This window comes from Callithrix jacchus, chromosome 20, assembly GCF_049354715.1.
Source record: "Callithrix jacchus isolate 240 chromosome 20, calJac240_pri, whole genome shotgun sequence".
In the NCBI taxonomy this organism is placed as follows: Eukaryota; Metazoa; Chordata; class Mammalia; order Primates; family Cebidae; genus Callithrix; species Callithrix jacchus.
Window position 1 is genome coordinate 46,131,869 of NC_133521.1, and position 17,907 is coordinate 46,149,775.

Genomic DNA, 17,907 nt, shown 5'->3' on the forward strand with positions numbered 1-17,907 from the left:
AGGCCTGGCAGCTGCCGTGTCTCCTAGAGGCCATGGCCCGGCCGCTCCCCCGCTGACAGAACGCCTTCGTGGAGCCCCCTGGGCTCCCAGTGGGGACAGGGCAAGTTGCCCTGTCCCCCTTCCTGGGTTTTACTTTTTACGTGACTCTTGAGAAATGAGACCCTCTGGGATCCCAAAGGCAAGATCGCTGGGGCTGTGCGGACGGTGATATTTCTGGGTGGTTCTGGGCCCCCCCAGTTGTAATAATCCTGATGGCGGCCCCTGGTCAGGCCACAGCTCTGTACGGAGCCCCGGCAGTGCTGGCATGGAGTGTTCTGCAGCCCTGGGAGGGGTACCTATGACCTCATTCTCCTCGGAGAACTGAAGGTTCATCCAGGTTGAGAAACTCACCCAAGGTCACACAGCATGGGGAGAACAGAAGGGACTCTGGCCTCTGGCTTAGAGTCTCCATCCTGGCTGGAGGTGCTGGGGTGTTTGCAGTGGGGGGGCAGCTGACAAGCCTCCCAGGGGGCTCACCCTTCCCATTCAGGGAAAAGGCCAAGCACAGAGAAGGCAGGGACAGGTGAGGACCACACAGCCCGTCCTGGCAGTGGGAGGGGACGCTCTGCCTCTAGTTTCTTGGGTTCATCTGCCCCCAGAAAACAGGCTCCTTTGGTGACAAGTTGGTTTCTTGCTATCTTTTGGGTTTGGTTTTGTCTCAGTATTCTAAAAGGAAGTCAGCTATTTCCAGCACAGTGGGGTGTGTATGTGGGGGCGGGAGTGCCAGCCTCAGTGACCGGTGTGTAAATCCCGACCCCTGGCCAGCAGCCCGGGCAAATGGCTTCACACGCCTTGGCCTCAGTTTCCTCACCTGAATCATGGGCATGGTCCCAGTTCCAGCCTCCTTGGCCTTCGAGGAATGAGACAGGACAGAAGTGGGCAGAGCATCCAGGGCCCTTGTGCGGTCAGGTCTCAGTCAACCCAGGAACAGAGGTGTTATTAACGGGGGGGAAACGTGCAGGGTGAGGGTCCCTGAGGTGGGGCCAGCTCTCCAGCCCTCTCTGCCCTCAGCCCACCCCCGCTGAACCCTGCCAGCATTCTTCCTGCACCGTATCAGCAAACAGCTCTGGTGTGCTCATAACCTGTGAAGTTACCCAGGGCCCCGTCCCATCACACAGCAGACAGAGTCACCCTAGAACATTTGTCTAGACCTGTGATCCCAGAGTCTGCTCCTTGTGAACCCCGAAAGTTGCCCCAGTCACCCAGACCCAGGGCCACAGCAAACAAGCAGGGGGTACAGCCGCTGCCCCCATGGCCCTGGTTCTTCCACATCCCAGAGGCTCAGTCCTCAGTGTCCCCATCTGTCAAATAGGGCCCTGCAGGCCATGGCCAACCCCCCGGGGTCTCCCACCCCTCCCAGCTGTGCCTGTCCAGGGCTTCGTAAGGAAGGAGTTCAGCCCCTGCCCAGTGACCTGCTGAGAGGCCCTGGTTCAGGTCCCAGCTGCCCGTCCTTTGCTGTGTGACCTCAAGCTAGCAACTTCAGTTCTCTGGGCCTTGCGGCCTCTATCTATAAAATGAGGGGCCAGCCCCCCTCTCGTAGTCCTTTCAAAGAGCTGATGGTGTAGACCGCAGGACCTGCCCTACAGGACATGTGTGCGGCGGCTCCTGTTGTCCTGTGACCTCTAGACCCCAGGCCTCACAGCCACCTCAGATCCCTCCCTCCAGTCACAGGCTCTGGCTGGCTGCTGGGTGTGCTGGGCACAGCGGGCCCTAAGCTGACCTGTGCTCTTCAGGGTGGGGCCTGAGAGAGGGAGGCCCCCACCCCCTAGTTCTGTGGCTTTGGGAGGTGGGGGTGGGGGTGTTTTCTGCCCTACCACCCCTCAACGAAAAAGAAGAAAAGGGAACTTGATAAAAAGGGTGACGCGTGCTGTGCTGTGGAGGAGGTGCTGTCACCGGTATCTATCTGCCTGCTCGAGCTGAGCGGCCCCCCTTCCCCTTATCTCACCCCACCCAAAGGCCAGGAACAAAAGCAAGAACAGCCTCTCACCCGAACGGCCATGGCCACAGGAGCCCATGGCCCCCAACACACCCGCAAGCCCACTGTCCCCATGTGGTGCATTGAGCCACTGCCCCCGACGCACCCAGGTGCCAACTGTCCCCAGTGCACTTGCGAGCCCACTGCCCCCAACGCATGGAGCCCCCAGATCTAGAGGGAGTGCCGAGTGCTCGGAGTTCTCTGAAAGTCATCATCATCACCATCATCATTTTGCAAAGAAAGCACCAAAATAGCCCTCCCTGAGACAAGGCAGCCAAAGATAAGAAGTCGCCCTAAGCAGCACCCCTCCCAATCCTAGGAGGGACGAGGCCAGCCTTGGACAGGGGCCGGGACTTGGGCAGGTCCTAGCTGTGCCGGCCTCTTGGCTGTGCGACCTTGGGCCAGTACCGTCCGCCTGTGAGTCATCCCTGAATGGATGTCAGGGAACCCTGCACTGTAAATCAATTCCCCCACCACCCCCAGGCAGCTCTTTTCTACTCCTAGACTGGGGGCCGGGACTGTCACCCAGAATCTGATACCCCAGGGCCCTGCCCCCCAGGCCCCGCCCCCATGGCCGGGGCACAGCGGGCCTAACCAGACTGCTGGTAGCCAATGGAAAAGGGGTATGCAAATGAGCAGGGGTGAGGACCAGGGATTGGCTGAGCTGCTGTGTTGGGGTGGGGCCTCCTCCTGGGGCTGCCCTTGACCTGGGGAAATAGTTCCCACCCTGGACCCTGCCCCGGCAGGGGACACCTCCCTCGGCCACCATCACCTTCTCTGCAAGGGCCCGCCTTTTAGGGGCCTCGCTGCCTGAGCACAGGCGGATGGACAGGCTGGCCTCTGGATGACCTGCCAACCCTCAGGGCCCAGACCCACGTGTCCTGAGTTGGGGACCAGGACCCAGGAGTTATGGAGGGGGTGGAGCTGGTAGCCACTCCCAGGTGGCAACAGTGAGTTCATGAATGGGCAGGGACGGCCCAGGGACGGCCAGCCTCCCTCCAACCCCATGTCTGGGCCCACTCCAGACCCTCCTGCAGGCTGCCTCCACCGCTCCACCCTCTCCCTGCACTGACTTCCACCCGAGACCTCATTCTGCCAGGCTTCTAAAGTGCTAGCCTGGCCAGGGATGTGACACCAACTTAATGAATGACAGTCCCAACCCCTTTGCCCACCCTCAGTTTTCCCATCTGTAAAACGGGAAGGGGGTCTAGTAGGTCTGGCTGCTAGGATGATCTCTGGGCTCTTTGGCAAGTCCCTTGCAGACCTGGGCCTCAGTTTCCCCTTCCACACCGTGAGGCTGAGGTGGCAGCTCCTCTGGGGGTCCTCCCTCTGTCTGTGGCTGTGGCATAGTCTGGAAACCTGAGGTCTTCCAGATTTCCCATTGTCAAAAATTCACGTGCCAGGAGACCGTGCCTGTGGGGGGCTCAGGACACCAGGGGAAGGTGCGCCTGTGTTCTGCATCCACAGTGCATGGCAAACCAGTCTGAGGTCGGCCCCACCGCCCAAGACCTGGCTCGAGGCCCTGTCAGCTCCCAGGCCACCTGCAAATCAGCCACAGGTGTGGGTGTTTGTCAAAAATGTGTAAGTGGAAAATGGTGGCGGGCGAGGAGGGAAAGAGTCTGGGCTGAGATCTGAGGACAGGAAGTAGGGAGGGGCCGTCGGACCAGAGCCAGACATCACCTTGGCCAGGGCCCCACCCCCTGTGTGGGGTGCTGTGCGTCTCAGGTGGTGAGAGCCAGAGGTGCGTGCCCAGCGTCGGGGGGGGGGTCTCCCCACGAGGCCCTCTCGGTCTGCAGAGGGGCCTGCACTCAGGCAGGCAGCTCTGTCTCCCCCAGGACAGCTCCGGGCATTTAGCAGGTGTTCCCTCAATACCCCAGCTGATTTCTGGATCTGCTCCCCATGCCTGGCCTGTCCCCAAAGGCGAAGTAAAAAGAAACCGAGGCCGGGTGCTGTGGCTCACGCCTGTAATCCCAGCACTTTGGGAGGCCGAAGCGGGCAGGTCATGAGGTCAAGAGATCAAGACCATCCTGGCCAACATGGTGAAATATCATCTCTACGAAAAATACAAAAGTTAGGTGAGCATGGTGGTGCGTGCCTGTAATCCCAGCTACCCAGGAAGCCGAGGCAGGAGAATCGCTTGAACCTGGAAGGCAGAGGTTGCGGTGAGCCGAGATCATGCCACTGTACTCCACCCTGGCAACAGAGTGAGACTCTGTCTCAAAAAAAGAAAAAGGAAACTGAGAAAAAGCCAGGGCCTCCAGAGCCAGCATCGTCGTGGCCAAAGGCCCCTCTAGTGTGGGGGCAGCGGGGGCATTGCCTGCGGAGAGCCGGGGTCCTTGTCCCTGTGGCGGGGCTGTGACTCGCTCCTCCAGGGCCCTTGCTGTCAGGGCTACCCGTCTGTTCTGTGCGTCCTTACTGGGGATGGGGCTGCTGGATGGGCTGGAACCGGCGGCCTCTGGATGCCCACGGGTGTCCCCTGTGGTCTCCAAACCTGTGCTGAGTGCCTGCTGTGTGCTGGGCATGGACCAGGGAGCCCAGGAGACCTCACGGAGCCCCAGCCTGATGGGGGAGAGTGAACAGAGGGAGGACCTGAGTCCCTGATCCTGGGGTCTGACCTACTCTGTGGCAGAACCGCTGGGGAGGCTGTTGTCAAGGACTGTTGGTGTGGAGGGCCAGGTGGTGACACAGAGACAGGTGAGGACGCAGCGTGGGAAAACACGTCCTTGCCCAGTGCGCAGTGGGAGCTCTGAGCAGGGAATGAGGTCATCCAGGCCGGGGCGGGAGAGGCAGCATGACACACTGACCCAGGGCCCAGTTCCGATGCCTGCACCTGACCCGGCGTGGTCCAGCCTCCAGGACAGGCATTCCCTTCCTCATGTGTCCTTGACAGCCACATAGTGGGCTGTGCAGAGACCACCTTCTGACGGAGCGAGGGCCCGGAGAAGCCACTGCAGCCACGGTCCTCTCGGGGTCCGGAACACCCCCAGCTCCCTGCATCCAGCGTGGACCATGCTTTTCCTCTGCACTTACTCTGCACTGGCCATGATGGGTGCTCTGAATTCAGACAAGAACAAGACTCCCTGAGCTCCCAACCAGCTGACCCTCCAGGGCTGGAGCCATGTGTGACCTCCACCCTCGCAAAGACCAGCAGCCAGGGGGTCCAGCCCGGGCTGTAGCATCTAGGCCCTGAGATGACTGTGGCAGAGGCAGCTCCTGCACACAGTGTGGGGGTCAGGGCCCCAAGAAGACCGTGGCTGCAGTGGCTCTCGCATGGCGTGGGGGTCAGGGCCCTGAGAGGACCGTGGCTGCAGTGGCTCTCGTGTACGGTGTGGGGTCAGGGCCCCGCAAGAACTGTGGCTACAGTGACTCTTGTACAGTTGGGGGGTCCAGACCCCGAGAGGACCGTGGCTGCAGTGGTTTGCGCAGTGTGGGGTCAGGGCCCCAAGAAGACCGTGGCTGCAGTGGCTCTCGCATGGTGTGGGGGTCAGGGCCCTGAGAGGACCGTGGCTGCAGTGGCTTGTGCAGGGTGGGGTCAGGGCCCCAAGAAGACCGTGGCTGCAGTGGCTCTCGCATGGCATGGGGGTCAGGGCCCTGAGAGGACCGTGGCTGCAGTGGCTCTCGTGTACGGTGTGGGGTCAGGGCCCCGCAAGAACTGTGGCTACAGTGACTCTTGTACAGTTGGGGGGTCCAGACCCCGAGAGGACCGTGGCTGCAGTGGTTTGCGCAGTGTGGGGTCAGGGCCCCAAGAAGACCGTGGCTGCAGTGGCTCTCGCATGGTGTGGGGGTCAGGGCCCTGAGAGGACCGTGGCTGCAGTGGCTTGTGCAGGGTGGGGTCAGGGCCCCAAGAAGACCGTGGCTGCAGTGGCTCTCGCATGGTGTGGAGGTCAGGGCCCTGAGAGGACCGTGGCTGCAGTGGCTCTCGTGTACGGTGTGGGGTCAGGGCCCTGAGAGGACCGTGGCTGCAGTGGCTCTCGTGTACGGTGTGGGGTCAGGGCCCTGAGAGGACTGTGGCTGCAGTGGCTCTCGTGTACGGTGTGGGGTCAGGGCCCCGCGAGAACCGTGGCTACAGTGACTCTTGCACAGTTGGGGGGTCCGGACCCCAAGAGGACCGTGGCTGCAGTGGCTTGCGCAGTGTAGGGTCAGGGCCCTGAGATGACAGGGGTCACGGCGGCTCCCACGCACAGTGTAGGGTCACAGCTGCCGGCTCTGAAGCCATGTGGCCTGGGTATGAGTCCCTGCCCGCCACTTACAGGGTCCCCTTGGATCTACCACAGACACTTGAGGCTGTGACTGAGACTTAGGCTCGATCTCCATCTCTATAAAATGGGGGTGAGGCTTCTGGGGGCTGGGAGGGCGCTCAGGCCCTGGGGCTCAGCCTGGCTCTGCACCACGTTTCCAGCAGGTTATTCCCGAGAGGACGTGCAGGTCCACAAGAGCCTCGGGTGGGCTGGGGCAGGAGCCATGTGGGCTGCAGGGAGTGGAGCCAGAAGCCTGGGCCTCCCTGCCGAGATCCCAGCAGGGACCACTCAAGACAGGTCACCTCATCTGGGTTCCCGCCACGCATGGCCACCAGCAACCCCACCCCATCCGTGGACCCGCAGTTCAGGGAGGGAGGTGCAGGTGCAGGGCTGGACCCCAGTGAGACCCGACCTCAGTGTCCACACCCAGCAAGTGGCCCGAGGTGCAGTGTTGGGCAGGGCAGGTGCCTTCAGGGCACAGACGGGGATGTGCCAGGTCTGTGCCTTGGTCCCGGGAGGAAGGGAAGAGGCACACAGAGCGCCTGCTGCACACCCCACAGCACGGAGAGAGTGGCACTTCCTGCCTTTTTATTTAATTGTTTTGTTCTGTTGTCTTGAGACAGACACTCCAACCTGTCGCCCAGGCTGGAGTGCAGTGGCACAATCTCGGCTCACTGCAACCTCTGCCTCCCGGGTTCAAGCGATTCTCTTGCCTCAACCTCCCAAGTAGCTGGGACTACAGGCGCGCACCACCATGCTCAGCTAATTTTTGTGTTTTTAGCAGAGACCGGGTTTCACCATGTTGGCCAGGCTAGTCTCGAACTCCTGACCTCGTGATCCACCCGCCTCGGCCTCCCAAAGTGCTGGGATTACAGATGTGAGCCACCACCCCCAGCCTGACCTTTGTATTTTTTTATTGTGGTAAAATGTACATCATATTTCCACATCAACACTTTCCAGCATACAGCTCAGAGATACAAGTGCCCTCGGTGCTGGGAACCCGGCAGCTGTGGGTCCCAGAACTCCACGCCCTGCCAGCACAGGCTCTGCCTGATCGTGGCTCCCGCCCTTGCCCCAGCCCCACTCGGCATCCGAAGCTCTGGCTCTGTGGGTTGGAGGTTCATGTGTTAACGCCCGGTTTCAGGCAGGGAAGCAGGCCCGGGGCAGGTCTGTGTCACGGAGCTCAGAGCTCTAGTGCCCCACAAGCTTCCAGGACGCCGCAGCCCTGGGCCCCACCAGAACCAGGGGCCAGCTGGGCAGGAGGTCTGGGGGCAGGCCCCGCAGCGCTAGCCCCGGTCTCTGCAGCTATGTGGTGGGATCTGTCTGTTTGCTGCCTGGGACCCTGGAAGGAGGAAAGGCTGAACGGAGCCAGAGCACGTGACTTCCTCCTTTCTGAACAGCGTCCGAGGGTCTGGACACCAGGGTCCCCTGGGTCTGGGGTGAATCCCTGGGACGGCCCACCTGGAAGAGGTGGCAGGAACCACCTACCCTCGGGCTGTAGTTGGATTCTGTGAATGAAAGCCTTGAATCTCCTGGGCTCATGGGCTCACCCGCCGCCCCTCTGGCCTCAGCCAAGCTGTACAGAGGTTGATGAGGGCCCCTCTCACAACGGCCTGGAGGGCAGGGTGCAGGCGCACCCACAGGCCTGGCCTCGAGGGCTCCAGGATGGGAGGAGGGTCAGCCGCTAGGGAGGACCATGACGTCCCACCGTCCTGGGGTCCAGGCGCTGCCCCACCTCTCTCCTGGCAGGGCCCATCCTGCTGAAACCGGGCCCCCTTCCAGGGAGCCAGCAGCCTCCACCCATCTGACTCAGGCTGTACTGTGATGGCTCTGGGAGCCGCGGCCCCCACCCCATCTATCAGCCCTCATCCATCTGGGGAGGGGGTTCCCCCCAGCCCCGATGCTCAGGCCCTGCTGTGACCTCTCCTCCTGGGACTCTGGCAGGCCTGCAGCCCCATGCCTGGCCTCAGCCACCCTGCCACACATATGGCCTGACCCCGTGCTCACCCTCACCCTGTGGTTTTGCCCCCCATGGCCCCACGGGGCCTCAGCTCTCCCACACACATCCCATCCCTGGGCGCACCCCCTCGGCTCTTCCCCACGCAGCCTCGGCCCCCCACCCACCTCCCATCCCTGGGCTCTTCCCCAAGAGGTTTGGTAATCGGTTCTCCAGAGTGAAACAATCTCATGTAATCTATCAGTGGCTATCAGGCCCATCGGAGGGCCGGGAGTGGCCGGGCCCAGAGATGGCGCCAACCTTCAGCGTCGATAAAGTTTCCGAGTTCAGCGGTGATGAATGTGGAGTAAGCGCAGGCCGAGCCGATAGGATGTGGACTTGGCAGACCGAGGCTCCGGCTGAAACCGATCTCTCCCCTATCAGCCGGGCAGGGCTTCCTCAGGGCCCGGCTCTTTCTTCCCTCCTCCTCCACCTCCCTTTCTCTGCCTTGCTCCACCCGGGCCGCTGCCCCTGGGGACACAGGTGGGGGACCAGCCCACTGGCTCTAGCCCCAGAGAAGGGGCAGGCTCAGGGCAGGGGGAGGATCCCAGGGAGCCCAAAGAGGTGGCCAGAAGCTGGGGGGCCTGCCTGGAGGTGGCGGCAGATACAGCAGCTGCCAGGCCGCGGTTCCCCCAACATCCCAGTGACCCTAACACAGCCTGACAGATTTTGGCATTCTGCTCAGTGTCTGATGGTGGCTTCCCACGGGTCCCGAATAAAACCCCAGCTTCCTCCGAGACCTCCAGGCCCTGCCTCCCCACCACCCGCCTCTTCCTATTCCTGGGCCATGTGGGGTCCCTTCCCACTTCGAGGTGGGGGGCTCTGCCTTCAGCGCCCTCTGCCCTGGGCTCTTCTCAGTCACAGTAAAGGTCACCCTCTGAGAAGCGCTGGTGACCGGCCCGTGTGAAGCCAGGCCCCCACGCCAGCCCACTCTTCTCCGTCCTGAACACCGTCCGAGCCTCCGTGGTGCCTCCATCCCCCCACACACAGGACATTCATTCGCTCCGGGTCTGGGCCCACTTGCCCGCACCTGCTGCAGAATCCCAGAGCTGTCGGGAACTGGCACCTGGGGCCCCGTGCCTCCTGCAGAGCCTCCCATCTGCTGCTCACAGCAGCTCTGCAAGATGATGGGTCCATACCCATTGGCCAGATGGGTAAACCAGGACCTGGGCAGGCCGCTACACCCAGAGCCAGGCACCGCCTAGATTCCACTTGGCTCTGGCCTGAGGTGGCGGCAGATACAGCAGCTGCCAGGCTGGGGTTCCCATTCCAATGGCAGCTGGCCTGAGGCCCCTGCTGGGACCAGGCAGGGACTGGTCTGGCTGCTGTCTCCCTCAGTTTCCCTACAGGCCTGTGCTTAACCCGGCAGAGCTTCATAACCTGTGAAGGGCTGTGCACTTGTGTCAATGGGGATCTGTGGGAGGAGCCACAGCTCTGGGAGGAGACTTCCAGGTGCCAGCCTTGCACCACAGGCAAGGTGGACGCTCCCCTGGGGTGTTGAGGGTGCTCTGGTTTCAGCCGTGAAGTGGGCACCTAGCAGTGCCCAGGCCTTGGGGAGCCGCCAGAGGGGAGGATGGGCAGCTGCTCAGGGACCACGGCGAGGGCAGCAGTGCACGCAATGGGAGGGAAGACGTGGGACCAGGGAGGGCCTCACCAAGCCGTGATCCGCCTATGACCTGGAGGCAGAAAGGGGAACTGGGGCCAGCAAGGGGAGAGACCAGACCTCGGGCCCAGGAGCTGCATAGACCTGGATTCCAGTCCCAGCCAAGTAACCCTGCACATGAGCAGGGGCCCGGTGGGGGCACAGCCGGGAGAAAGGGAGGTGGAGGAGGAGGGCATGAGAGCTGGGGTCTCAGAAAGCCCAGGTCCCCTCTCCTGGCTGTGAGCAGGGACAGAGGGTCGGGGCCGTGAGGACCCCACGGACCACGCCGGGTACAGGGAGGGCTCGGGAAAAGGGCGCAGGCAGGCCACCGGGTCTGTGCTATCTGTGTGACCACCTGAGGCTCGCTGGCTGCTGCCCACCACTGTTACCTCCTCTGCCCAACGAGGTGCCGGGCTCACAGGGGCCCCAGCGCTGCCTGCAGCCGACACTGCCTGAGACGCCCACATGCCGGAGTGCCTGGACCCACCCCCAGCCCCGCAGGCGGCTGCTCAGCCTGGACACAGTGCAGCCAGAGGCTGGGCATGGCCGAGGGCCCGGGGTAGTTAAGCCCATGAGGTCCACCCCTCGGTTACTGGGTTGGCCACAGGAGGAAGTGGTGGGGCTGAGCGGGTGTGGGTGCAGGACCCCCTCCTGGTACTGGTGCCCCCGATCCCTGAGTCTCATCTCTTTCCTCATGGTGCCCCCATAGCCACCCAGGCCTCAGACCCCACAGGGGCAGGCAGCTGGGCACCTTTGGCCAGACAGGTGGGACTTGGCTCACCCACCCTAGGGTGAGCAGGCTGAGACCCAAAGGCCCCTCCCGGGAACCAACCAAGGCCCCATCTCTGCACAGCCTCCCTGCTGGGGAAGCCCGGGTTGACCTAGCCACACCCCCTCCAAGCCAGGCACACCCCACCAGCCTGTTTCCGGCCCCTGACCCGTCCTGTGCCCATCGGCATTTGCTGAGTACCTACTGTGTGCCAGGCACTATTCTAGATGCTGGGGTGTGGCCATGAACAGAGGTGAAGGGAGGGAAGGAGGCCCACCAAGTGTCGGGGCGGCCAGCATGGGAGCTGTGGAGGGAGAGTGAGGAGAGGGCCAAGCAGAGCCTGCTAGAAGTTGTGGCGGGGGGGCAGCCAGGGCAGGGCCATTTTCAGAAACCAGGCGGGAGCTGCGGAGGGGTTTGGCTTTTGCTCTGAAAGCCCTGGAGAGCCATTGGAGGTATTTGGGCAGAGGAGGTGCAGAGTTGGGGGCTGCTGGGTGTATGTAACTGCAAGGCCAAGTGTGGCTAGGGAGGCAGGGCGACCGTCGCTCACATAGCAGGTGCCTCGTGGAATCCAGGCTGCTGGCACCAAGGGAGGGAGCTGGACTCCACTCGAACGTACGATGGGGACCAACCTGGGCCAGGGGCTTTTCCCAGAGGAGCAGGGTTGGGCAGGGCACTTGAGGGCCCCAGATGGTCAAGCTAAGCAGGTGGCCCGCAGGGCTCCCCACTCCTGGCCTGGGACCAATTCTGGCTGCAAGATCCCAGCCCCCAGTGGGCAGCGCTTACGCTAGACACACAGCATGATAGGGATGGAAGAAGTTTTGGACGTGAGCACACCCATGCTCCAGGGCCCCTCTCCACACCATCTGCTGCAGGGAGACCTTCCCCACAGCCCTGAATGGGAGCTCCAGTCTCCCCCTGCCCGGTTTCCCTGCCTTCCGTGCCGTCCATGAGGGAGTCAGAAAATGGGCATAGAGGGAACCACGTGAGAGGAGACAAGGAGGGAGAGAAGCGGTTCACATGGGCGCTGGGGAGGGAGAGCAGAGGAGGCGTGTGGGCCGGGTGTGGGGTCAGCACAGGAAGGAGGCTGACGTGAGAATTAAGATTTGCAGTGACTCCTGTCATACTCTGGAAACTAGCACGGATTTGGGCCACCGCAGTGCGTGTCTGCGTGAGCCTGGACCACGGGGGGCCCCAGCTTTTATTTGGGATGCATGTTACCACCGTATCCATTTTCCAGCAAACTTTTCTGCCTTTAAAAGCCAGACAGGGCTGGGTGCGGTGGCTCACGCCTGTACTCCCAACACTTTGGGAGGCTGAGGCAGAAGGATTGCTTCATCCCAGGGAAAAAAAGGATCAGCGCAGCGTGGTGGCTGCACCCATGGTCCCAGCTACTCGGCAGGCTGAGGCAGGAGAATCGCTCAAGTCTAGGCGGTTGAGGGTGCCATTCACCGTGATTGCACAGCTGCACTCCAGCCAGGGCAACAACGCAAGACCCCGCCTCAAAACAGAAAAGGAAAAAGAGGACGCAGCTGATGGTATGTGAATTCCATCTCAATTGAATATCTGTGAGGCTCTCGCTGGGAGACTGTGAGTCAGGGCTCAGGGCCCCTGCTCAGGGCTTATTTGAGTGTCTGAGGCTCTTGCCTAAGTTACTGGCACAGTGGTCACTGTGGTGGCAGCAGCCACCTCAAGCTTGGCCTGCTGGGGACGTTGGCATTCAGCAGCACCTCCTGACGAATGGCCAGGAGGACATGTTGGGCTCTGAGGCCGCTTCAGTGGCCTCGGCCCTCCGGGAGCTCACAACCTGAGGCCGCCCTCTGTGGGGAGAGCAGGGACAACAGACCTGGGGACCGATAGGTCTGGGACTCAGAAAGGAGCGAGCTCCCCGTCGCAGGGGGTATGCAAGCTCCGTCCGTCTGCCTCTTGGTGGAGCTGCTCAACCCCCATGTCTCCCCTGCCCTGGGCCCACTGGCACAGTTGAGGGGCAGGACCAGTGCAGGAGGGTATCCAGGTCCAGAAGGCACAGCCCAGGTTGGGGGCTCAGGCCATGTCCTCGGTGTGCCACGACCCTCTGGGACCCTGGAGGTTCAGCCGTGCTCCTGCTGCTGGTCAGGGCGCTGCTCCGGTAAGCCGCACTCTCACGGACGTTGGCTGTTGCGATTGCCCTGGCTGACAGTGAGTGCTGACCCGAATTGATGGAGCTGCTGGCGGGCCGGGCTGGGGCTGCTGCACGTGCTCTCCAGCCTGGGTCTCTCTGCAGCCCCCGATCGCCTCTCCATCAGCGTCTGCGTCTACACAGCTGTCCCTGGGGCACTGTCGGGGTTGCTGGTCCTCGCTTCCGCGGGGCTCACTGAGCTGCGGGGCTGGGCCCTCGGAGGCACACGTGGCCCCTCCCAGTCCAGCTGGAGAATCAGTGTGACCTGCAGATAAACGCAAGGCTCCGGCTGAGTTCGGGCCCTGGAGGGGAGGCCTGGACCATGGGAGATGGACCTAGACCCAGGGAAAAACCTCCGTCAGAGGGATGAGGAGGCCTCAGCTGCACAGAGGGTCGAGGGTTCCTGCGGAGGAGGCAGGGAGGACTGAGGCCTCAAGGCAGGGACCGCAGGGGAAGGAGTTGGGGGCCACCCTGAGGACCCGTGGGTTTAAGCAAGTAAACGCTGCCTACGGGAAACAAGTGGGGACTTGCTGAGGGGCCTGGACCCCATGTGGCAGTGGCAGCTCTGGGCCACATCGGGGTGATGGGTGGATGTGAAGAGGCATCCACCAGGAGACCCCAGGCTCCAGGGATGTGGTGGTATTCAGCCTGGGCTCCCGGGGGTGGGTGGGGAGGCACAGAAGGCGCCATCCGCTCCGGGCTCTCCCAGGCTCTGCCCCCCACTCCCTCGGCTGCCCTATGCCTGGAAGTCAGCCTGGCTGCTCAATAGATGGTGCGTGGAGTACCACGCTTGGTCCTGAGGGTGTGGGCGGTGAGTCCTGAGTCCAGCTGCGTGGCCAGGGCCCCATGCAGGTGGTGCTGGGCTGGCGTTGCCAGCAGACCCCACTTGGATGGTGGGACTGCGCTGCTCCTGCTGCTCCCTGCACCTCGGTTTCCCTGCTCAGCGAGATTCACTGGATGAGAGACACTCCTAAATGGGCGAGGGGGCTTGGGAAGCATCAGCTGTTCACTTGGGACCAGAGAAGGGGACACTTGGCCAAGAGATTGAGCTGTAGACTCAACTCAGGTCAGCTTGGGGGACCCAGGCCCTCTGCGATGGCTCACCACAGCCCCACACCCGGGCTGGGCCCCAGTCACCCTGTGCTCCCACAGCGTGGCCTCCACAGGGCAAGCAGGATTGTCCCCGTCCCCTCTCTGTTCCCACCGTGGTCTGAGCTGCTCGATGCCCAGCAGTGGGAAAGTCTGAATCTGTTGCTATTTTCTCTGTTATCGGGGCCTTATCTGGCCACTGTGTGCCACCCAGAGGCCAGGGTCTCTCTCCTGGCAATGCTGTGACCCCTCCACCTGCTGCCCAGGACCAGCTATACCAGGAGGCCAGCCTGGGGGCTGGTCTACCTGTCCAGCCCCACCCCTCTCCCATCTCCCTGTCCCATCCTCTGCTCTGACCTGTTCCCCTTGACCCTGCCCCCCCATCCCTCCCCTACCACACTGCCCTCCCCGTCCCTCCCCTACCACACTGCCCTCCCCGTCCCTCCCCTACCACGCTGCCCTCCCCGTCCCTCCCCTACCACGCTGCCCTCCCCGTCCCTCCCCTACCACGCTGCCCTCCCCGTCCCTCCCCTACCACGCTGCCCTCCCCGTCCCTCCCCTACCACGCTGCCCTCCCCGTCCCTCCCCTACCACGCTGCCCTCCCCGTCCCTCCCCTACCACGCTGCCCTCCCCGTCCCTCCCCTACCACGCTGCCCCGCAGCATTTCCTCCCCCAGCCCCGTCCTTCACCCACTCACACCCCCCAAAGGGGGAAGATGGGGAACCTCTCTGCAGAGTGTGAAACAGTGGCAGCAGCTACGGTGACAACCTCACATCTTCGTTCAGTGCCCGCTGCCAACACCTGGCTGAGTCCCAACTCCAGCCTTTGGCAATTCACTGTTTCATCCCCTGAAACCAGGCTCAGGGAGCAGCTGCCTGCCCCATCCCAGCCTCCCTCCTGCTGTTCCTTCCTCCTGGAGCGCTTTTCCCTGGACCCGGTGCTGGGAGCCTCCTCGTCACCCCATCCGTATCGCCACTCACTTGCTACTTCCTCTAGGAAGCCTTCCTGGATGGCACCTCTGACTCTTTCCTGTGGTGGCCACACTGGCACCTTCTACTTTTTTGAAGGGAGGGGCTGGTCACTGCAGGGTTTCCGGCACCTCAAGAGGGTGGGGGATGCCAAGGGCTCAGGAAGGGGAGAGGAGCCAGCAAAAGCCAAGGAGGAAGTGAGTGTGAGAGTGGACGGGTGAGTGAGGGAGCGCATGAATGAGTGAAGGAAAGAGTCGTGGTGCTGGTAGGGGAGGGGCAGTGTGGGCACCAGTGGCCGCCCGCCCCACCAGCTGCTCACAGGGGGCCTGGGTAGGCACCTGCACCTCCACTTCCTCCCCTCTAGACTGAGAATGAGAGGACCCCCCAGAGAGGCCAGCAAAGGCACCTGTGTCCCCTGCAGGCACCCACTGGGGACTCAGGCTGGTCTCAAACCCTGAGCCAGGGTGGGGTGCTTCCCAGGCTGGGGCCCTGGGTTGTCAGGAGCCTTGCCCAAGGCACAGAGCCAGGGTCCACTCCTCATCCACAGACCCCATCTGCACCCCACCTGGCAGGGCCACCCTGGCCCTGGGGCCCACAGTCTGGGGGATTTCACCCCCTCCTCAGTGACCGGCTCTGGCTTTTCTGCAAGGCAGTCATTCAAAGCAGCCCCCCAGCACGTCGCCATCAAAGCCAGGAGGTGCCACCATAATCGTCAGTGCGGGGACTTGGATCATCCCGCTGCACAGAGCCGGCTCCGTAATTCAGTTTTAAAGCATGAAAAAAGGGAGTTGATGAAATTCCGCTATCAGCGCCGAGCCAATATGCAAAATATCTCGCCCCCAATCAAATAGCTATTATGTTTTCATTTCCATTTCGGCGTCCGGCTTAATGAGCAGGAGACGGATGGGCGCGCGGGTGTCTGCTGGCTGTGATAACCGAGGGGCTCCGAGCACCGCAGGGGCCGAGCTTAGTGCTGTCCTGGCCGCCAGTGACCACCACCGTGGCCCGTGGACACTGCCAGGCAGGTGTGGCCTTGGCCACTGACCTCTGCCAGGCCAGGCAGCGGGGCTGGCATCACCCTCCCTGGAGGTAGTCCTGGGGCGAGGGAGGCATGGAGGCCGTGTCTGGCTCAGGGAAGGGCCACGTGCTGGGTGCAGGTCTGAGGTTCCTGTCCTGCCGCCCCCACCACTGCCTCCTCCCCAGGGCCACGGTCAGCACAGCTGAGTCGGCCTTGCTGGGCCTTGGTTCACTCACCCGTGAAGTGGGCGGGACTCAGCTTCCCGCTGTGGTGTTGGGGTGTGGTTGGCGAGTGGAATTCCCGAGACGGCTGCGCCCAGGGTCCTGCTTACCCCCTCCACTCTACCCTGCCACAGTCATCACCACGTCCCCAAACTGTCCTCTCCCCCTTCCTCCGAGCGCCGTGTCCCCATGCACTTTCCTGACCGCCCCTACCTGCTGAGGTCTGAGTGGATCCCACGTCCCGGTCCGAAATGAAATTGGAAGATGACCTCACTGGGCTGCATGGGTGCGGGCAGTTCAGGGAGGGAGTCTGTAAGACACTGGACACGCCCAATCCAGTCTTAACCATGCACATCCTCCCCCATTTCCCAGGACCTGTGCTAGCCACAGCTCGTGTTCACTGGGCAGCTGGCCTGTGTGGGGCTCTGAGGGTGCGGGCAGCCACACGTTTCATCTCCTGAGGCGGGAGCTGCTGTGGCTTCCATCTGTAGTCCAGGACACTAAGCACAGAGAAGTGCAGTGGCTTGCTCGAGGTCACACAGCAAGGACACAGCAGCTGTCAGCCTGCCTGGCCATGGATTGGCCTACTCCCGCTATTGGCATCACTGGGCAGAGAGAGGGTCCCCAGAGAGTCTTGGGGGTCTTTGTTAGCCCCGGGCATGGGGGGAATCAGCAGAGAGCAGCCATGGCTCACAGATGCCCCTAGCCAGCGGGGGTCCAAGTGCTCTGTCGCCCACCTGGACAGGCCCCAGGGACTCCAGGTGGGCACAGAAAGGACCAGTGCTGACTCAGGGGCTCGGTGGGGACCAGGCAGCTGCTCTCAGGCGCCCAGGCGGGCCTGGGGCAGCATCTGCCTCCACACGTCCGATTTGTGGGCTGACGGTGGTGCCTGCATTATCAGCGCCGTTTTAATTGTGCTGGGACTGAAATTAGCCTGGCAGCTTCTCCACGCTCATCATCACGCCTGTGTGTGGAGCAGGGGCCTTTGTTCTCCTGTGAATGGGAGAACCCATCACCAGCCCAGGGCCTCCCTGGGTGTCTGAGACCCACCTGGGTGGGGCATACTGGGGCTGCATCCCTGGCTCTGGTCCCCAAAGTCCCTGAAAGCAGGTGGCCTCAAGCCCATTTGCCAGACCTGGTGACTGAGGCCCTGAGGCCCTATTGCTGCTCAGCAGGAGGGACCACAGCTCGTGGGCAGCCCCTCCCAGCTCCATGCCAGCCACAGGCCTCTCGAAAGCCGTGGAGCCGGGCTGTGTAAGCTCAGTGTCCTGCACAGCCGAGCTTCTCCTGACCTTGTGGATGGCACTGCCCGCTCATAGCCAAGCCCAGAGGCGGGGTGAGGGGAGGTTGCTGCCGCCGCTTCTCTGCCCTGGTGTATGCTGAGGGAGGGCACTCAGGTCGGGCCTTTTGTCCCAGGGTCACGAGGTGGGCTGGTCAGAGGTATGCCCAACCCGCCCTGGAGCCTGCCCATGTGGGTGCTTTGATGGGAGGCTGCCAGCTCTTCCCTGGGGCTGGCTCCTGTGTGGTCTGAGCCCAGCCCCCTCCTGTAATTACAGCTCTGAGGTGCTCTGAGGAGGCTGGGACTCGTCCCAGTGGGAACCCCAGAGGCTGCGAGCTGGGAAGGTGCAGGTGTGTCAAGAACCCCGCAGCTCCCCAGCCGCCCCAGCATGAGGCCCACTCCTCCCCGTGGCCTCTGAGGTCAGCAGGGCCAGGCCCCTGCCTGCCCTAAGCCCTGACCACCAGCACACCCTGGCCCCCAACCTCCCCGTCCTCCGACACCTCCGTCCCCACCCAGG

The 17,907-nt window shown here is 62.7% G+C and overlaps 1 protein-coding gene across 15 annotated transcripts in view; it reads left to right on the forward strand.

Moving 5' to 3' along the window:
* The window catches only part of ZFPM1 (zinc finger protein, FOG family member 1), a 78,902-nt gene that overhangs the window by 12,290 nt on the left and 48,705 nt on the right, over positions 1-17,907 (forward strand). For 2 of the 15 annotated variants that reach the window (XM_054248750.2, XM_054248748.2), the window contains exon 1: positions 11-12,194. The exons of 10 other annotated variants lie outside the window; for them this stretch is intronic. In XM_054248750.2, coding sequence (XP_054104725.2) covers positions 12,192-12,194 — 3 coding nt within the window. In that variant the 5' untranslated portion in view covers positions 11-12,191. Of the gene's footprint in view, positions 1-10; positions 12,195-17,907 lie in introns of those variants that run through there. 3 more of the 15 variants (XM_078357968.1, XM_054248747.2, XM_054248746.2) reach the window with 2 other exon arrangements.